The sequence below is a fragment of the Hemitrygon akajei genome, chromosome 6 (genome assembly GCF_048418815.1).
Source record: "Hemitrygon akajei chromosome 6, sHemAka1.3, whole genome shotgun sequence".
In the NCBI taxonomy this organism is placed as follows: Eukaryota; Metazoa; Chordata; class Chondrichthyes; order Myliobatiformes; family Dasyatidae; genus Hemitrygon; species Hemitrygon akajei.
In genome coordinates this window covers 91,150,906-91,165,520 of record NC_133129.1, presented here as the reverse complement: position 1 = coordinate 91,165,520, position 14,615 = coordinate 91,150,906, and the positions used below count along the sequence as shown (strand labels likewise).

General features: G+C 49.3%; 2 protein-coding genes across 4 annotated transcripts in view; one reads left to right on the top strand and one right to left on the bottom strand.

Annotated features, from left to right (window-relative positions):
* The window catches only part of LOC140729257 (multifunctional procollagen lysine hydroxylase and glycosyltransferase LH3-like), a 91,201-nt gene extending 87,230 nt beyond the window's left edge, over nucleotides 1–3,971 (top strand). Inside the window, exon 19 of the mRNA XM_073048835.1 lies at nucleotides 33–3,971. Coding sequence (XP_072904936.1) covers nucleotides 33–188 — 156 coding nt within the window. The 3' untranslated portion in view covers nucleotides 189–3,971. The remainder of the gene's footprint in view (nucleotides 1–32) is intronic.
* Nucleotides 3,972–7,803: 3,832 nt separating this feature from the next.
* The window catches only part of LOC140729258 (acetylcholine receptor subunit beta-like), a 44,006-nt gene continuing 37,194 nt past the window's right edge, over nucleotides 7,804–14,615 (bottom strand). For all 3 annotated transcript variants that reach the window (XM_073048836.1, XM_073048838.1, XM_073048837.1), the window contains 2 exons: nucleotides 12,230–12,383; nucleotides 7,804–10,430 (listed from right to left, as the gene is read on the bottom strand). In XM_073048836.1, the coding sequence (XP_072904937.1) occupies nucleotides 10,278–10,430; nucleotides 12,230–12,383 (307 nt within the window). In that variant the 3' untranslated portion in view covers nucleotides 7,804–10,277. The remainder of the gene's footprint in view (nucleotides 10,431–12,229; nucleotides 12,384–14,615) is intronic.

Here is a 14,615-nt window from a genome sequence, read left to right as displayed (position 1 = left end):
GCCCAGACCGACTGTCTCACTTTCTCCGACAGGGTGGAGGCTGCAAGTTCCTGAGATACAACTGCTCGGTGGAGAGTCCACGCAAGGGCTGGTCACTCATGCACCCGGGACGTCTGACCCACTTCCACGAGGGCCTGCCGACCACCAGAGGCACGCGGTATATCATGGTCTCCTTCGTGGACCCCTAACAAAGGCCATGCCGGACGACTGAAGTGGTGCGGGGGGGGCAGGGGGGAGAGACCTCTGGCTTTTCAACCAGACTTTCTGCAGTTATTTAAAAGGAGGTCTTCCATCCCTACCTCCCTACACTCCGCTCCTCTCCAACCCTCCATCCTCTATCTCCCTCCCCTTCCCCTTCCATACCCCTCCCCTTGGTTGGACAATCAACAATCGACCGATTCTGAGGAGAAAGACCCCTATTGGGCCCAAACCACCTCCATCAATCAGACCTTACCGGGCCTCTCCATGTTGGTGACCTTTCTCTTCATCTGCGCCCTGTGGATTCTGATTGGACATTCTGGATCAGTTCACCATGGAAACCCAGCGCCTTGGATAACCCACTGGCCTCGAGATCTTCTGAGAGAGGGTGGGTCAGCGGCAACCCTGTCCTCCGCACCCTCTGATCGCCTCAGTGCCTATCCAGCTGCAGGAGACGTCCGGCGAGTTTGCAGTCCTTCAGACGAAGTCGCCTCCGCCTTATCACCAGCCCCTGCCCCGGCGTTCTGGACTCTCCGAGGGGGAGAGGGACTCTGGGCTTCAGCCTCGACCTAATTCCTCAGCATGAGGGCCATCGACCGGAAACTTTGCCTCCTGCTCCTCCCTCCGCCTGTCGTGCCTTACTTTGCACTGCCAGGACCTGTGCACCTAATTCTCCCCCCCCCCCCGCGCTCCTCATTTCGTTTCCGGGGAGGGGAAGGTCAGGTGGGTAGGCCGAATGGGACGATGGACAGGCTGAATGCCACCCGTGCCGTTTATCCCCACCCGCTCCCGCTGGGATCCAGTTGTCCAGCTGGGTCCCTAGCACAGCCATTGCTGCCTCATTGTTGGCCCAATTTGGACCAGTGATAAACGAGGTGATGGGCCTCCCTTTATAGGGAGAGGGAGACCATAGTCCTCGTAGAAGCCACCCACTGTCTCTCCTCCATGTCCTACAGCATCCTGACTTGGATATTCTTCAGAAATATGCCCTCAGTCATAGCAACTCAGTGGGAACCGTAAGATATAGGAGCAGAATTAGGCATTTCAGAATCACCTCCACCTGCACACAGCCCCTGGGGTGGGGGTCACTACCATCAGGATCTCTGTATCCCATTTTGAGGGGAGGGGTGCTGGAGGCCTTTGTGTTCCTGATCAGACAGTGGTTCCCATTTCACTTATCAAGTTGGAGGCTATTTGGCCTGTCGAGTCTGTGCTAACCCTGGAATCGATGCCATGTTAACTCCCGGATTCTCTTTCACTGGGGCCAATTAATCAACCGGCCCCACAAGTGATCGGCATGAGGGAGGGAATTCCGCACGGCTAGTGGGAGAGCATGCAATCTACACGCAGAAGGTGCCGGGGGTCAGGGTTGAACCTGTCTCTCTGGCACTGGGAGGCAGGGGCTCTGCCTGTTGGGTTTGGTAGAACAAAGAACGGCACAGGAACAGGCCCTTCAGCCCACAATGTTGTGCCACACCAAATGAATTAAATGGCCAACTAACCTAATCCCTTCTGCCGACACAATTTCCATAATCTTCCACTTCTTCCCTCATATTCATCTGCCTATCTACACGTCTCTTAAAAGCCCTTAACATGTCTGCCTGTACCACAACCCCAGGCACCCACCATTCTGTGTGTTTTTTAAAAAAAAACTTCCCTCACATCTCCTTTGAAATCACCTGCTCTTATCTTCAATGCATGCCCTCTGGTATTAGACATTTCTACCCTGGGAAACAGATACTCCCTGTCCACTCTATCTGTGCCTCTCATAATCTCTTAAGCCTCTATCAGATCTCCCCTCAGCCTCCGGCACTCCAGAGAAAACAACCCAAGTTTATCCAGCCTCTCGTGATAGCACACGCCCTGTAAACCAGGCAGCATCCTGATAAATCTCTTCTGCACCCTCTCCAAAGCTTCAACGTCCCTCCTATAGTGGGGCGATCAGAACTGTATCAATACTCCAGATGTGGCCTAACCAGATTTTATAAAGTTGCAGCATAACTTCCTGACTTTGAACTCAGTGCCTCAACTGATGAAAGCAAGCATTCCATAAGCCTTCTTAACCACCTTATCGACCTGTGTAGCCACTGTCAAGGAGCTATGAACTTGGACCCCAAGATCTCTCTTCTCATCAACACTATTAAGGGTCTTGCCTGTAACAGTGTATCGGTCTCTCTGCATTTGACCTACCAGGATGCAATGCTTCACATTTGGCCGGGTTAAACTCCATCTGCCATTTCTCCACCCATATCTGCAACTGATCTATATCCCATTGTATTCTTTGTCAATCTTCCACACTACCCACACCACCACCAACCTTCGTGTCATCTGCAAACTTAGTAACCCACCCATCTACATTTTCATCCAGGTCATTTCTATACATCACAAACAGCAGAGGTCCCAGTACAGATCCCTGCAGAACACCACTAATTACAGACCTCCAGCTAGAATAAGTCCCTTCACCCACTACTGTCTTCTATGGACTAGTCAATTCTGAATATAAACGGTCGTTGCCATTGACCCCGTGCACTGTAATCTACTGGATGAGCCTCCCATGAGGGACCTTGTCAAATGTCTCACTAAAATCCATGTAGACCACACCCAGCTTCATCGATCACCCTCGTCACCTCATCAACACGCTCAGTCAAGTTAGTAAAACACGACTTGCCCTTCACAAAGCCATGCTGGCACTCCCTAATTAGACCATGGTTTTCCAAATACTCTTAAATTTCCCTGACGTGAGACTCACCGGTCTATGGTTTCCAGGATTATCCCTGGTTCCCTTCTTGAATAATGGAACAACATTTGCCATGTGCCAGTCCTCCGGGACCTCGTCTGTGGCTAGAGGACACAAAGATATTGACCAAGGTCTCTTCACTTGCCTCTCTCATTACCCTGTGGTATATCCCATCAGACCCTGGGAACTTACCCACCTTAATCCACTTGTAAGAGACGATCTCCTCCTTTACTTCTAAACACCCTAACACATGAATACTGATCTCCCGAGCCTCCAGGTCCTCCTCCTTGGTAAATATTGATGTAAAGTATTCGTTAAGGACCTTGTCCACATCCTTTGCATCCAAGCAAGTGTTTCACCCCTTGGTGCACTTGTGCTCTTTGTTCAAACAAGCTGGGAGTAGGCGTGTGTGCACACCCACTGACTCGAAAGGCCTCAGATTATTTATTACCAGTTATTTCTTTTTCCCTGTGTATTTTGTTCTTTAGTTGAGCTTTATCTCAAATCCACTCCTCGTCTCTGCATCCACCCCTTCTTCCCCCCCCCCCCCCCCTCCAGAAGGGCAAGGTGAGACCCCCTGCCTACTCTCTGAAGAAAAGTCTCCCCGCTGGGGATGGACTGGCCCAGAATAAGCCAGGCCTCTCCTGGGCCAGGAGCCCTCATGTGTGCACCTCAGCCCAGTGACAGACACTACCAGGCCTAGTCTCCATGTCTTGTTCCTAGGCTTAGACCCGTTGCCACAGTAACAGGGCCTAGCCTCAGTATTCACCTCCTAAGCAAACACAGGCCTTGTGACAGAGTTGCTCCTTATACTCACTTCACTGCCTCCAACCAGTCCAAAGGTGCGCACTCCACCCCACCAGGGCTCCCCCTCGCTCCTAGCAGATCCCATTCGTTCCCTAATGCCCACCAGCGGGCAGACCCAAGTGAGTTCCGGATGATGAGTGAGCGTCGCGATGTGTAAATTGTTGTATATTTCATGTTTTATTTTAAATGTGTGACTGGACGAAAGTGCTATAAAAATGCTCAGCTGCCACCAAGCCTCTGGTAACTCACTGCCCACTTGTGTCCCTCCTACGTGAGATTGGCCTGCGTGGGCCACTCCTCCTCAGGTAGGCCTTGGCCTGCGGTGCCCCTCTTCAGTCTCAACCAGTGGGGGCCCCTCCCCGACCAGCAGCGAGTTCCAGATATGGCCTCTGGTCTGCAGGGAGCTTGATGGAAGAATTGCACAGGAAGAGCCCACTTGATTTTTCTAGCTGGTGACCTCCATACAGAATAGTTTCTGCCAGCTCCTTCTACAACAGGGGCCAGTACAGCACCGAGACAGGCTTTGTGGCCTACCCTGTCCCACCCAGTTTTTCAGTCTGGATGCTTCCCGAAGGCCATGACAGTCCTCCAGTGACCTCAGACCAAGCAGCATTCTCCCGGGGCTGCATGTGGGACTTTTTTTTTGGGCCTAGGGATGCATTGAGCAGGACTCAATCCTGCGACCCTGTGTAGTTGGGTGGAGTTTCAGAGCTGGTGGTCTGGCAGGTGAATGGGATCCTGCTGTGCCCAGGATGGTTGGTTCCTGTACTGCACTGGGCCAGGACTGGGGGCAAAGCAGGTGGGCAGAGACCTGTGGGGCCCCACCTGCCCAGCTGTAGGCCCCAGCCCACCACCCTCCCACTCCACTTCCTTCCCAGTGACATTGGATTGGCACCACACAGCCTGAGGAGCTGCTCCTGGCCCAGGTGGGGAGGAAGGGGATGATGGAAGGTTAATCCCTTGGGCCAGTTGTTCATGGGATCTTGCTCTACACCTTGCCAGAAGCTGTTGTAGAAACTCTGCTGGATTATTGAGAGTGTGGGGTTAACAGTGGTTAACATCCACTGTAAACTGTTGTCTGACAGAAGGATGTCAGCAATTCCAGTTGCTTCCTAATCTTGCTCCCACGTCTGATTTGGAATGCCTGTGGCATCTTGCTTTCTGGCCTAATTGGTGTTCCCCTACCAAGTTATGCCGATGCCCAAAAATCTTGTTGTCAGACATCACCCTGCACATCCACCCCCTCAGTGAGCAAACACTGAACTGCCTGTATCGAGCACACATGAAGAGAATATTACCATCATTAGGAGAGCTAGGACCAGGGGCTACAACCTCAGAATCCGAGGAGATGTCCCTTTAAAAGGGAGATGAGGAATTTCTTCAGCCAGAGGGTGGTGAATCTGTGGAATTCATTGCCACAGGCAGCTGCAGAGGCCAAGTCATTGGGTTGACAAAGCAGAGGTTGACAGGTTCTTGATTAGCAAAGGCGATGGGTAGAATCTCCCACTAGGTAATGAGACAGGGCAGGTGACAGAAGCCTGTGCTGGGGAACACTTTGCATCTAGTGTTCACAGTACCATTAGTCTCAAAGTAAATATGCACAAAGAGAGGTTTGATCCACAGGTTGAGATTCTGAATTGGAGAAAGGCCAATTTTGATGGCATCAAAGGATCTGGCAAGTGTGGATTTTGATAGGTTGTTTTCTGGCAAAGGTGTACTTGGTAAGTGGGAAGCCTTTAAAAGTGAAATTTTGGGAGTTCAAAGCCTGTATATGCCTGTCAGAATAAAAGGCAAGGATAACAGGTTTAGGGCACCTTGGTTTTCAAGAGATACTGAGGCCCTGGTTAAGAAAAAAAAGGTGCATAGCAGCTACAGGCAGGTAGGAACAAATGAGGTACTTGGGTATAAGAAATGCAAGATAACTCTTAAGAAATCAGAAGGGCTAAAAGAAGGCACAAGGTTGCCCTAGCAACAAGATGAATAAGAATCTGAAGAAATTCTACAGATATGTTAACAGCAAAAGGATTGCAAGGGACAAAATTAGTCCTCTGGAAGATCAGAATGGTAATCCATGTGTGAAGCCAAAAGAGATGGAGGAGATCTTTTAGAACATAGAACAGTACAGCACATTACAGGCCCTTCGGCCTACAATGTTGTGCCAACCCTCAAACCCTGCCTCCCATATCAGTATTTACTGGGGAGATGGAGGCAGAGTCTATGGAAGTGAGGCAAAACAGCAAAGAGGTCATGGACTCGATGCAGATTACAGAGGAGGGGGTGTTTGCTGTCTTGAGGCAAATTAGGGTGGATAAATCCCCAGGACATAAGGTGTTCCCTCTGACCCTACGGGGCCCTAGCAAAGATATTTAAATTATCCTTAGCAACAGGTGAGGTACTGGTGCATTGGAGGACAGCTAATGTTGTTCTGCCATTCTAAAAATAATACAGGAAATTATAGGCTGGTGAGCCTGATATCAGTAGTGGAAAAGTTATTGGAGGATATTCTAAGGGACTGGATATATAAGTATTTGGATGGATAGGGACTGATTAGGGATAGTCAGAGTGGCTTTGTGTGTAGTAGATCATGTCTACCAAATCTTAATGGAGTTTTCAAGGCAGTTACCAGGAAAGTGGATGAAGACAAGGCAGCGAATGTTGTCTACATGGACTTTAGCAAGGCATTTGACAAGGTCCCGCATGGAATGTTGGTCAAGAAGGTTCAGTCACTTGGCATTCAAGATGAGGTAGTAACCTGGTTTAGACATTGGCTTTGTGGGAGAAGCCAGGGAGTGGTAGTAGACGGTTGCCATTCTGGAAGCCTGTGACTAGTGGTGTGTGGAAGGGAATGGTGCTGGGTTCCTTGTTTATCATCTAGATCTGAATGAGAATGTGGTTCACTGGATCAGCAAATTTGCAGATGACACCAAGATAAAGAGTGTAGAGGACAACGAGAAAGCCTGTCATGGCTCGTAGTGGGATCTGAACCATGGGCTGGAAAATGGCAGATGGAGTTTAATGCAGACAAGTGTGAGATGTTACACTTTGGGAGGACCAACCAGGGTAGGACTTGCACAGTGAACAGTAGGGAACCAAAGAGTGTGGTAGAACAAAGGGATCTGGGAATACGGGCCCATAATTCACTGAAAGTGGCGTCACAAGTAGATAGGGTCGTAAATAAAGCTTTTGGCACTTTGGCTTTCCTAAATCAAAGTACTGAGTACAGGAAATGGGATGTTATGTTGTATAAGATGTTGGTGAGGTCTAATTTGGAGTATTGTGTGCAGTTCTAGTCACCTACCTACAGGAAAGATATCAATGAGATTGAAGGAATACAGAGACAATTTACAAGGACGTATCCGGGACTTGAGAACCGGAAATTCATGGATAGATTGAATAGGTTAGGACTTTATTCCTTGGAGCATCTTCTGGTTTAAGATGACGTGGCTGAAGGTGAGTGACAGCTTACAGGTGGTTAACAAAACAAGAAATACAAGTGAATACTTTATGAAAAACAATTTTATTGTAAAAATTGTAAACAAGAGGTGAGTGGAAGTGAAGCTGAGACGAGTGTTGAAGTGTAGCTGTGCGAGGTCGAGGCACGTTCGAGGAGAAGTCGGTGCGAGCCGAGTGGAGGAGAGAGGCAGATCCACCTACACAGAGCGAGGTTCGATCGATCTGAGCGCCGGGTCGATTTGGAAAGGTCGGATACGGCCCGGAACGTGGTAGCGGGGTCCAGGCCCGGAGTGTATCGATGCAACAGGACCCGGGTCTCTGAGCAGAGTGATCCGATGTTTGGATGATTTAAACGCCGGGCCAAATGGATTGAAAATGCAGGGTGCCGGGGCCAGAGGCGAGGGTCTGCTGGCTGCTCCACACCGTTTACTCTTCACTGCACTGAGGTTAAAGCTGTGGTCTGAACTGATGTCGAGGCTGCTCCGGGCTTCATGTCTGAGGTCTCACTTTTGCTCTAAATGCTATTTGCTTACTTTTATTTGCACAATTTTTTTCTCACTCTCTGCAGATTGAACAGTTGTCAGTCTTTTTTTTAAGAGTTCTTTGGGTTTCTTGTCTTGTGGCTGCCTGTTAGGAGATGAATCTCAAGATTGTACAATGTATACATACTTTGATAATAAATGTACCTAGAGCTTCGATTGAAGGGAGGTCTGATAGAGGTGTACAAAATTATGAGTGGTATGAATAGAGTAAATGCGAGGCAGGCTTTTTCCACTGAAGTCACGGGTTAAGGGTGAAAGGTGAAGAATTTAAGGGGAACCTTATTCACTCAGACGGTTGTGAGAGTGTGGAACGAGCTGCCAGCACAAGTGGTGAAATCAATGTCGAAGAGAAGTTTGGATAGGCACATGGACAATAGGGGTATGGAGGGCTACGGGCACGGTGCAGGTTGATGGGAGTGGGCAGTTTAAATGGAGTAGATAAGGCGAGGGGCCTGTTTCTGTGACTAATGGGACTGAGAACAAAAGCCATAGCCGAATGACAGAGCAGGCACGATGGGCTGAATGGCCTCAATGTGCGACTAAGCCGCTCCAGGTGGAGTAAGTCTCTTGTATCTACAAAGCTCCTGCTTTGAACTGGTGCTGTTCCCTACCACAACTCTCCACACGCTGAGGTTTGTACTGTTCCCTCACTCATTCTGAAGGTCCACGAGTTAGGGTTAGGAATTTGTGGCTATGCTACATTGGTGCCAGAAGCACGGTGATACTCCAGGCTGCCCCCAGCACATCCTTGGACTGTGTTGATCGTTGCCACAAATGAGGCGTTTCACTCTACGTGTGACAGTAAAGACCATCTTTAATCCCCCGACCCACTCTGGGCCAGAATGAAGCCAGGGCCTTTCCTGAAGAGATCAATCAAGGCTACACCCTCGCTAACTGGGGCCAGCTGCCACGAAACAACACCAGGCTTGTGATGTTCTAATAAAATAGCAACCCACCCTGGCTGGAGTTTTTAGCTCTTTGCTTGTTTATTTTTTCGCAGAGAGAAAAAACTCAGCCTTGCATTGTATTTCCCCGCAAATTGGGCCCCTACTGCTCGGGCTTTCCAACTTCCCACTGCTACTGATTGGGTTAACATGTCTCCATGCCCCACCCTCACACTCCCAGCCCCTCCAAAATCAACATCCACACTTCCCAGCAATAAATTGACAGACGGTAGCGTAGTGGTTAGCACAACGCTTTACCGCGCCTGCAACCAGGGCTCCATTCCCGCCGCGGTCTGAGGAGATTTTGCTCCCCAGGACTGTGTGGCTTTCCTTTGGGTGTGTCGGACTTGTCCCCCGTTCCAATGATGAACGGGTCAGGGTTGCTTTGTTGTGGGCGTGCTGTGTTCGCGCCAGAAGTGTGGGGACACTGGCAGGCTGCCCACCCCCATCCTCAGCCTGCGTTAGTCATTGATGTAAACAACAGATTTTGCTGCGTATTTCGATGCACAGCTTAAGCTGACGCCTGAAGAGCTGCAAACACTGAGCAGTTCTTGGGTCTGAAATATTGACTCTCCTGCTCCCCAGCCAGTTGAGTGTTCCTGGGTTTTATTTCGGACTTGCTGCATTTAATTCTTTTTTTAAAGCCAGTGCAGTCAGAGCCTCGCCATGCATGGTGGGATCTCTAAACGGTTTGCTGCCTTGTTAGTACACCAAGTGGGGGCAAGCTGTGTCCCACCATCCTACTGGAGGGAGAGAATAGGGCTGCTGTTGTGTAGAATGTAGGGTAACCAAACACAGTTACTCCTCTCCCAGGGCACTCATCCCTCCCCTCCAACCCCCAAGCTCAGAAACTCACCCCTGGCTTCCTGTAGGTCAACCCCACCCAACATCTCCATGGTAGTGGCAAGCCAAGGAAGTGAATCTCCTCTCCTCCATCTCTGGAAGGTGGGGTGGGGGTGGCTTGGAAATACATCCCTGCCTTCGCCGGGGGGGGGGGGGGGGGTGAGGAATGACTGCCACGACAACCCTACTACAAAGGACATACTGGAATCGGGACTGGGGTTACCCTGGTGGGGATTAATTCAATCAGGTGGAGAAGGGGGGTGGGCGGGGGAAGAAAGGTCTTCATGGTGCAGGGGGTATGGCTGTTCTGATCTCAGGGTTTCTGCCCCCCCCCCCCCACATAGTGCACTATGTCCAACCAGTCCGTGCTGACCACTGTCCACCCAGCTTGCTGAGGTCGGCCCATATCCCTCCGTCTACGTACCTATCTCTCTATCCGAGTGCTGCCCTTCACATACATTTTAAATCTGTCCCTCTCACCCTACCCCCCACCCCCACCACCACCCTGGGGTAGAGACGCCTCACCTTTTTAAACACTTCTATAAGGTCACCCCTTATCGTCCAACGTTCTAAGGAGCAAAGACCCAGCTTGGCCAACTCAGGCCCATGGGTGCTGGCAACACCGCAAGATTACCGAAAACCACAGATTAACACAGACAACCCCCAGTACTGCCCTATAGTCCGCAATAAATATATTGTTCCCCCACCAGAAAAAGGAGAATGCTGGTCAGTGGGGGAGGGGACGTGGGGAAATCAGGAGAAGGGGTCGAAGAATGGATCAACAGGGGGGACGTTGTAGCTAGCGTCCAGGAAGATGCTGAGCGTCCCGATGGAGGTGAAGCTGATGAAGACAAAGAGGAAGATGCGGTCGACAACCATCGCCACGTACTGCCAGTCCTTCTTCAGCTGGGAGGGGGAGAAAGGGGAGTGATAAGCCAGGGAGTGGAGCAGGAAAAGACCAGGCCTTGTGCATGCAGGCCAGTCAGTCCATCACGGCGGAAATGCACTCGGCCCAAACACCATCCCTCTCTCCGGCAGTCTGTACTCAGTCCTCTAAACTCACCCCTCATAACCCTAGATCTATGACCTCTAGGTTTTATTGACCTCTGACATTAACGAGATGTTTCCTGTAGTCTAACCAATCTATACCCCTCATAATTTTATACAACACCCATCTCTCCTCCAAATTTCCCCGTCCTACGTGAAAAGATCCAGTTTCTCCTCATAACTCAGTCCCACCATCACAGGGAATGTCTGTAACAGAAGAATTAGGCCCTATGGCCTATTGAGTCTGCTATGCTATTCCACCATGGCTGATTTATTTTCCCTCTCAAACCCATTCTCCTGCCTTCTCCCTGTAACCTTACTAATCAAGAACTTGGCTTTAATATACTCAGTGGCTTGGCTTCCACAGACACACCGCCCTGTGGAGAAAGAAATCCCTCCTCATCTCCGTTCTAAAGGGACGTCCTAACACTCTGAGGCTGTGACCTCTCCTGAGGTGTAGAATTATTCCCAGTGACCCGGCCTCCATAACAGTCTGTGCGATGAATTCCACAGATTCACTACCCTCTGGCTGAAGAAATTCCTTCTGCAAAGGGATGCCCTTCTATTCTGAGATTGTGCCCGCTGGTCCCAGACTCTCCCACCAATGGAACTATCCACTCTGTAGGTTTCAATGAGCAGCAATGAAGATCCTCTGTATAGAAGGGTTCTTCATTGCTCTTTCCATAACAATTTTTTGACCAGTCAGGGTCGTTAGCCCTGAGTTGAACCCCCTGAACCTGGAGGACTGGTGGACCACTCTTAGTCTGACCTTTGCCTTTTGACCTATTTGACGTGGCTGACCCTACCAAGAGTGAAAGCACAAGGACCTGACTCCAGGCAGCACAGCTCTCTGGGTCGTTGAGGCATGCAAACCTCCACACCCTACAACAAGGTTGTTGTCCTCTTGAAAGCTGAACTAATTACACTCGTACTTAAAAGGCATCCCCTGCCTAAACAAAGTCCATACCCCTCCATGTTCATCTGCCTAAAAAACGTCCTGAACACCTCTATCCTATCTACCTCCACCACTGCCTTTGACAGTGCAGTCCAGGCATCCACCACTCTCAGCTTGGCCCACACATCTCCTTCCAACTTTTCCGTTTTCATCATTAATGAATGCCCTCTAGCTGAGACATTTTGACCCTAGGAGGAAGACACTGGTTGCCAACTCCGTCTTTGCCTTTCATAATTCTAACAGGACTCCCCTCGGGCTCTGTTGCTCTAGAGAAAACACCCGAGTTTGTCCAACCTCTTCTTGTAGATCATGCCCTCTAATTGAGGCTGCACCCTGGTGACCCTCTCCTGGACCCTCATCTACACGCAACCAGAAGTGAATGCAATACTTCAGATGTGGCCTGACCCGAGTTTTTAATAAAGTTGAAACACAATGCCCCCAACCAATGACCCTTGACTTCAATGCCCCAACCAAAGATCTTTGAACTCAGTGCTCTGACCTTTGAACTCAATACCCCAACCAATGACCCTTGAACTCAATACCCCAACCAATGAACCTTGAACTCAGTGCCCAAAGCGTACTGGAGTATTATGTTGGGTCAGCGCTTGGATGAGAGCATCCAAAGTGAGATGGGCCAAGCTTAGTTGGTTACCATGGAGATTGCTCCTCGCTCCCTCCCCCAGCAACACTGCCACCACCTCACCTCGTCATACTCCTCTTGGGCCTTCAGTTCGTTGGCGATGTATTTGATGGCGTCCACCGCTGCCTTGAGATCCGGGGGAAGGGCCGTCTGCGGGGCCACCCCGTTCATGTACCAGTTCATCTCTGAGAAGAGCCGTTCTGGCTGCCGGACCGTCCTGAGGACAAAAGAGTCGGTGGGGAGAGGCAAAGGTCAAACCAGGGAGGGCATAACGTCTGCACAAAGCTCGGAAGGAACCTGGCAGATGTAGAGGGAAATGACCAGTCCAACGTTTCGAGCCGAGACTGGAGTGACCGTCCGGGTGAAGGGTCTTAACCTGAAATGTTGACCCGCCTATTTCTCCCAACCCAGATACCGCCCGACCGGCAGAGTTCCTCCACTCCAGAAGTTGTGTGTTGCTTTAGAATGCAGCATCTGCAGTCCCTTCTGTCTCCAAGGCCACCGTCTACCCTCAAAAGGACATCGAGTGTCAATGGTGGATGACACTAGACAACAAAGATTTTGCTTCCTGAATACTTTTGGGTGTATCATATGGATTTTGGAAATCACCATGAAATTTCACTATCACACACCGTTTTTTAAAAATCACCTATATCAATTCATAATTCAAGTCAGAATAACTGATGACAAGATTAAGGAAAGCATTTTTGTTGGTCCACAAATCAAACAGGACATCAATGACAGGGAATTTGAAGAAGTTCTGGTGGGACCGGAGAAAATTCCATGGAAGGCATTCAAGAATGTTGTTGAAACTTTTTTTGCTAACGACAGAGCACCAAACTACGTGCACTGGTTGACAACATGATTCAAACATACAAAACCGTGAAGTGCAACATGTCACTAAAGATTCACTTTCTGCATCCCCATTTAGACTTCCTCCCTGAAAATCTCGGTACGGTCAGTGACGAGCACGGTGAAAGGTTTCACCAGGACATTGCGGTCATGGAGAAACTGTATCAGGGCAACTGGAATCCATCAATGCTGGCTGATTATTGTTGGACACTTAAGCAAGAAGCCTCAGACACTGAGTACAAATGAAAATCACCAGCAAAACATTTTTAGCTTAGTTGAAACTATTGCAAAGCGCCAGCACTGTTATCCAATTAAACACACTATATTCAATAAAAGTTATTTTAATGTTTCTCAAAATGCCTGTTGGGGTATGAATCATCGTCAAGTAGATGATGTTCACCATCTCCATCGTCCTCAACCTGCACCATCCACGGCATGCCCAGCTGGGTCCGACAGGTAACGGGCACAGGGTGGGTGCAGGGAGATCCCCACTCATGCCCCCTTCATGTCCTCCCACTCCCCTCAACCCCACTTCCTCCCCTTCACTCCATCCCACTCACATCACTTCATTATTCCACTCAAAGCCCCCTCCCCCTCACTCTCCTTACCCGTCCCTCCCCCGGTCTATCATAAACACAAAATAAAAGAATTCTGAGGAAGCAACCTTCAAAACAATTTGCTGTCCAATGTTGTCATCGGTGACTAGAGAAGATGAGTGAGATGGTGAGGATTTAAGTTTTCTATGATTTTTACTTTTTTAAATTTAGAGATATGGCCCTTCTGGCTCACACCCACGTGACCAATTAAACTACATTAATTGTTGGAAGGAGCTGGAAGGAAACTGGTGCGCCCAGAGGAAACCACCTCGGTCACAGGGAGAACATCCAGTCTCCTTGCAGACCACGGCGGGAACAGAACCTGAATCAAAGGCATTTCGGTTAGTGTAATGCGAATCACAACACAACCGTGGGCAGTAAACAACTTGTTAATTCAGGGGACTTCAAAATTCAAAGTAAATTTATCATCCAGGTTCATATACGTCAGCATATACAACCCTGAGATTCATTTTTTTATGGGCATGCTCAATAAATCCATAATAGAATAATGACCATAATAGAATCAATGAAAGACTGCATCAATTTGGGCATTCAGCCAGAGTGCAGAAGACAACAAACTCTGCAAGTACAAAAAAAAAATGTGCAATAAATATTGAGAACATAGGACTTTATTCCCTGGAGCTTAGAAGAATGAGGGGAGATTTGATAGAGGTATATAAAATTATGATAGGAATAGATAGAGTGAATGCAAACAGGCTTTTTCCACTGAGGCCAGGGGAGAAAAAAACCAGAGGACATGGGTTAAGGGTGAAGGGGGAAAAGTTTAAAGGGAACATTAGGAGGCGCTTTTTCACACAGAGAGTGGTGGGAGTGTGGAATGCGCTGCCAGATGAAGTGGTGAATGCGGGCTCACTTTTAACATTTAAGAAAAACTTGGGACAGGTACATGGATGAGAGGGGTATGGAGGGATATGGGCCAGGTGCAGGTCAGTGGGACTAGACAGAAAAATGGTTCAGCACAGCCAAGGAGGGCCAAAAGT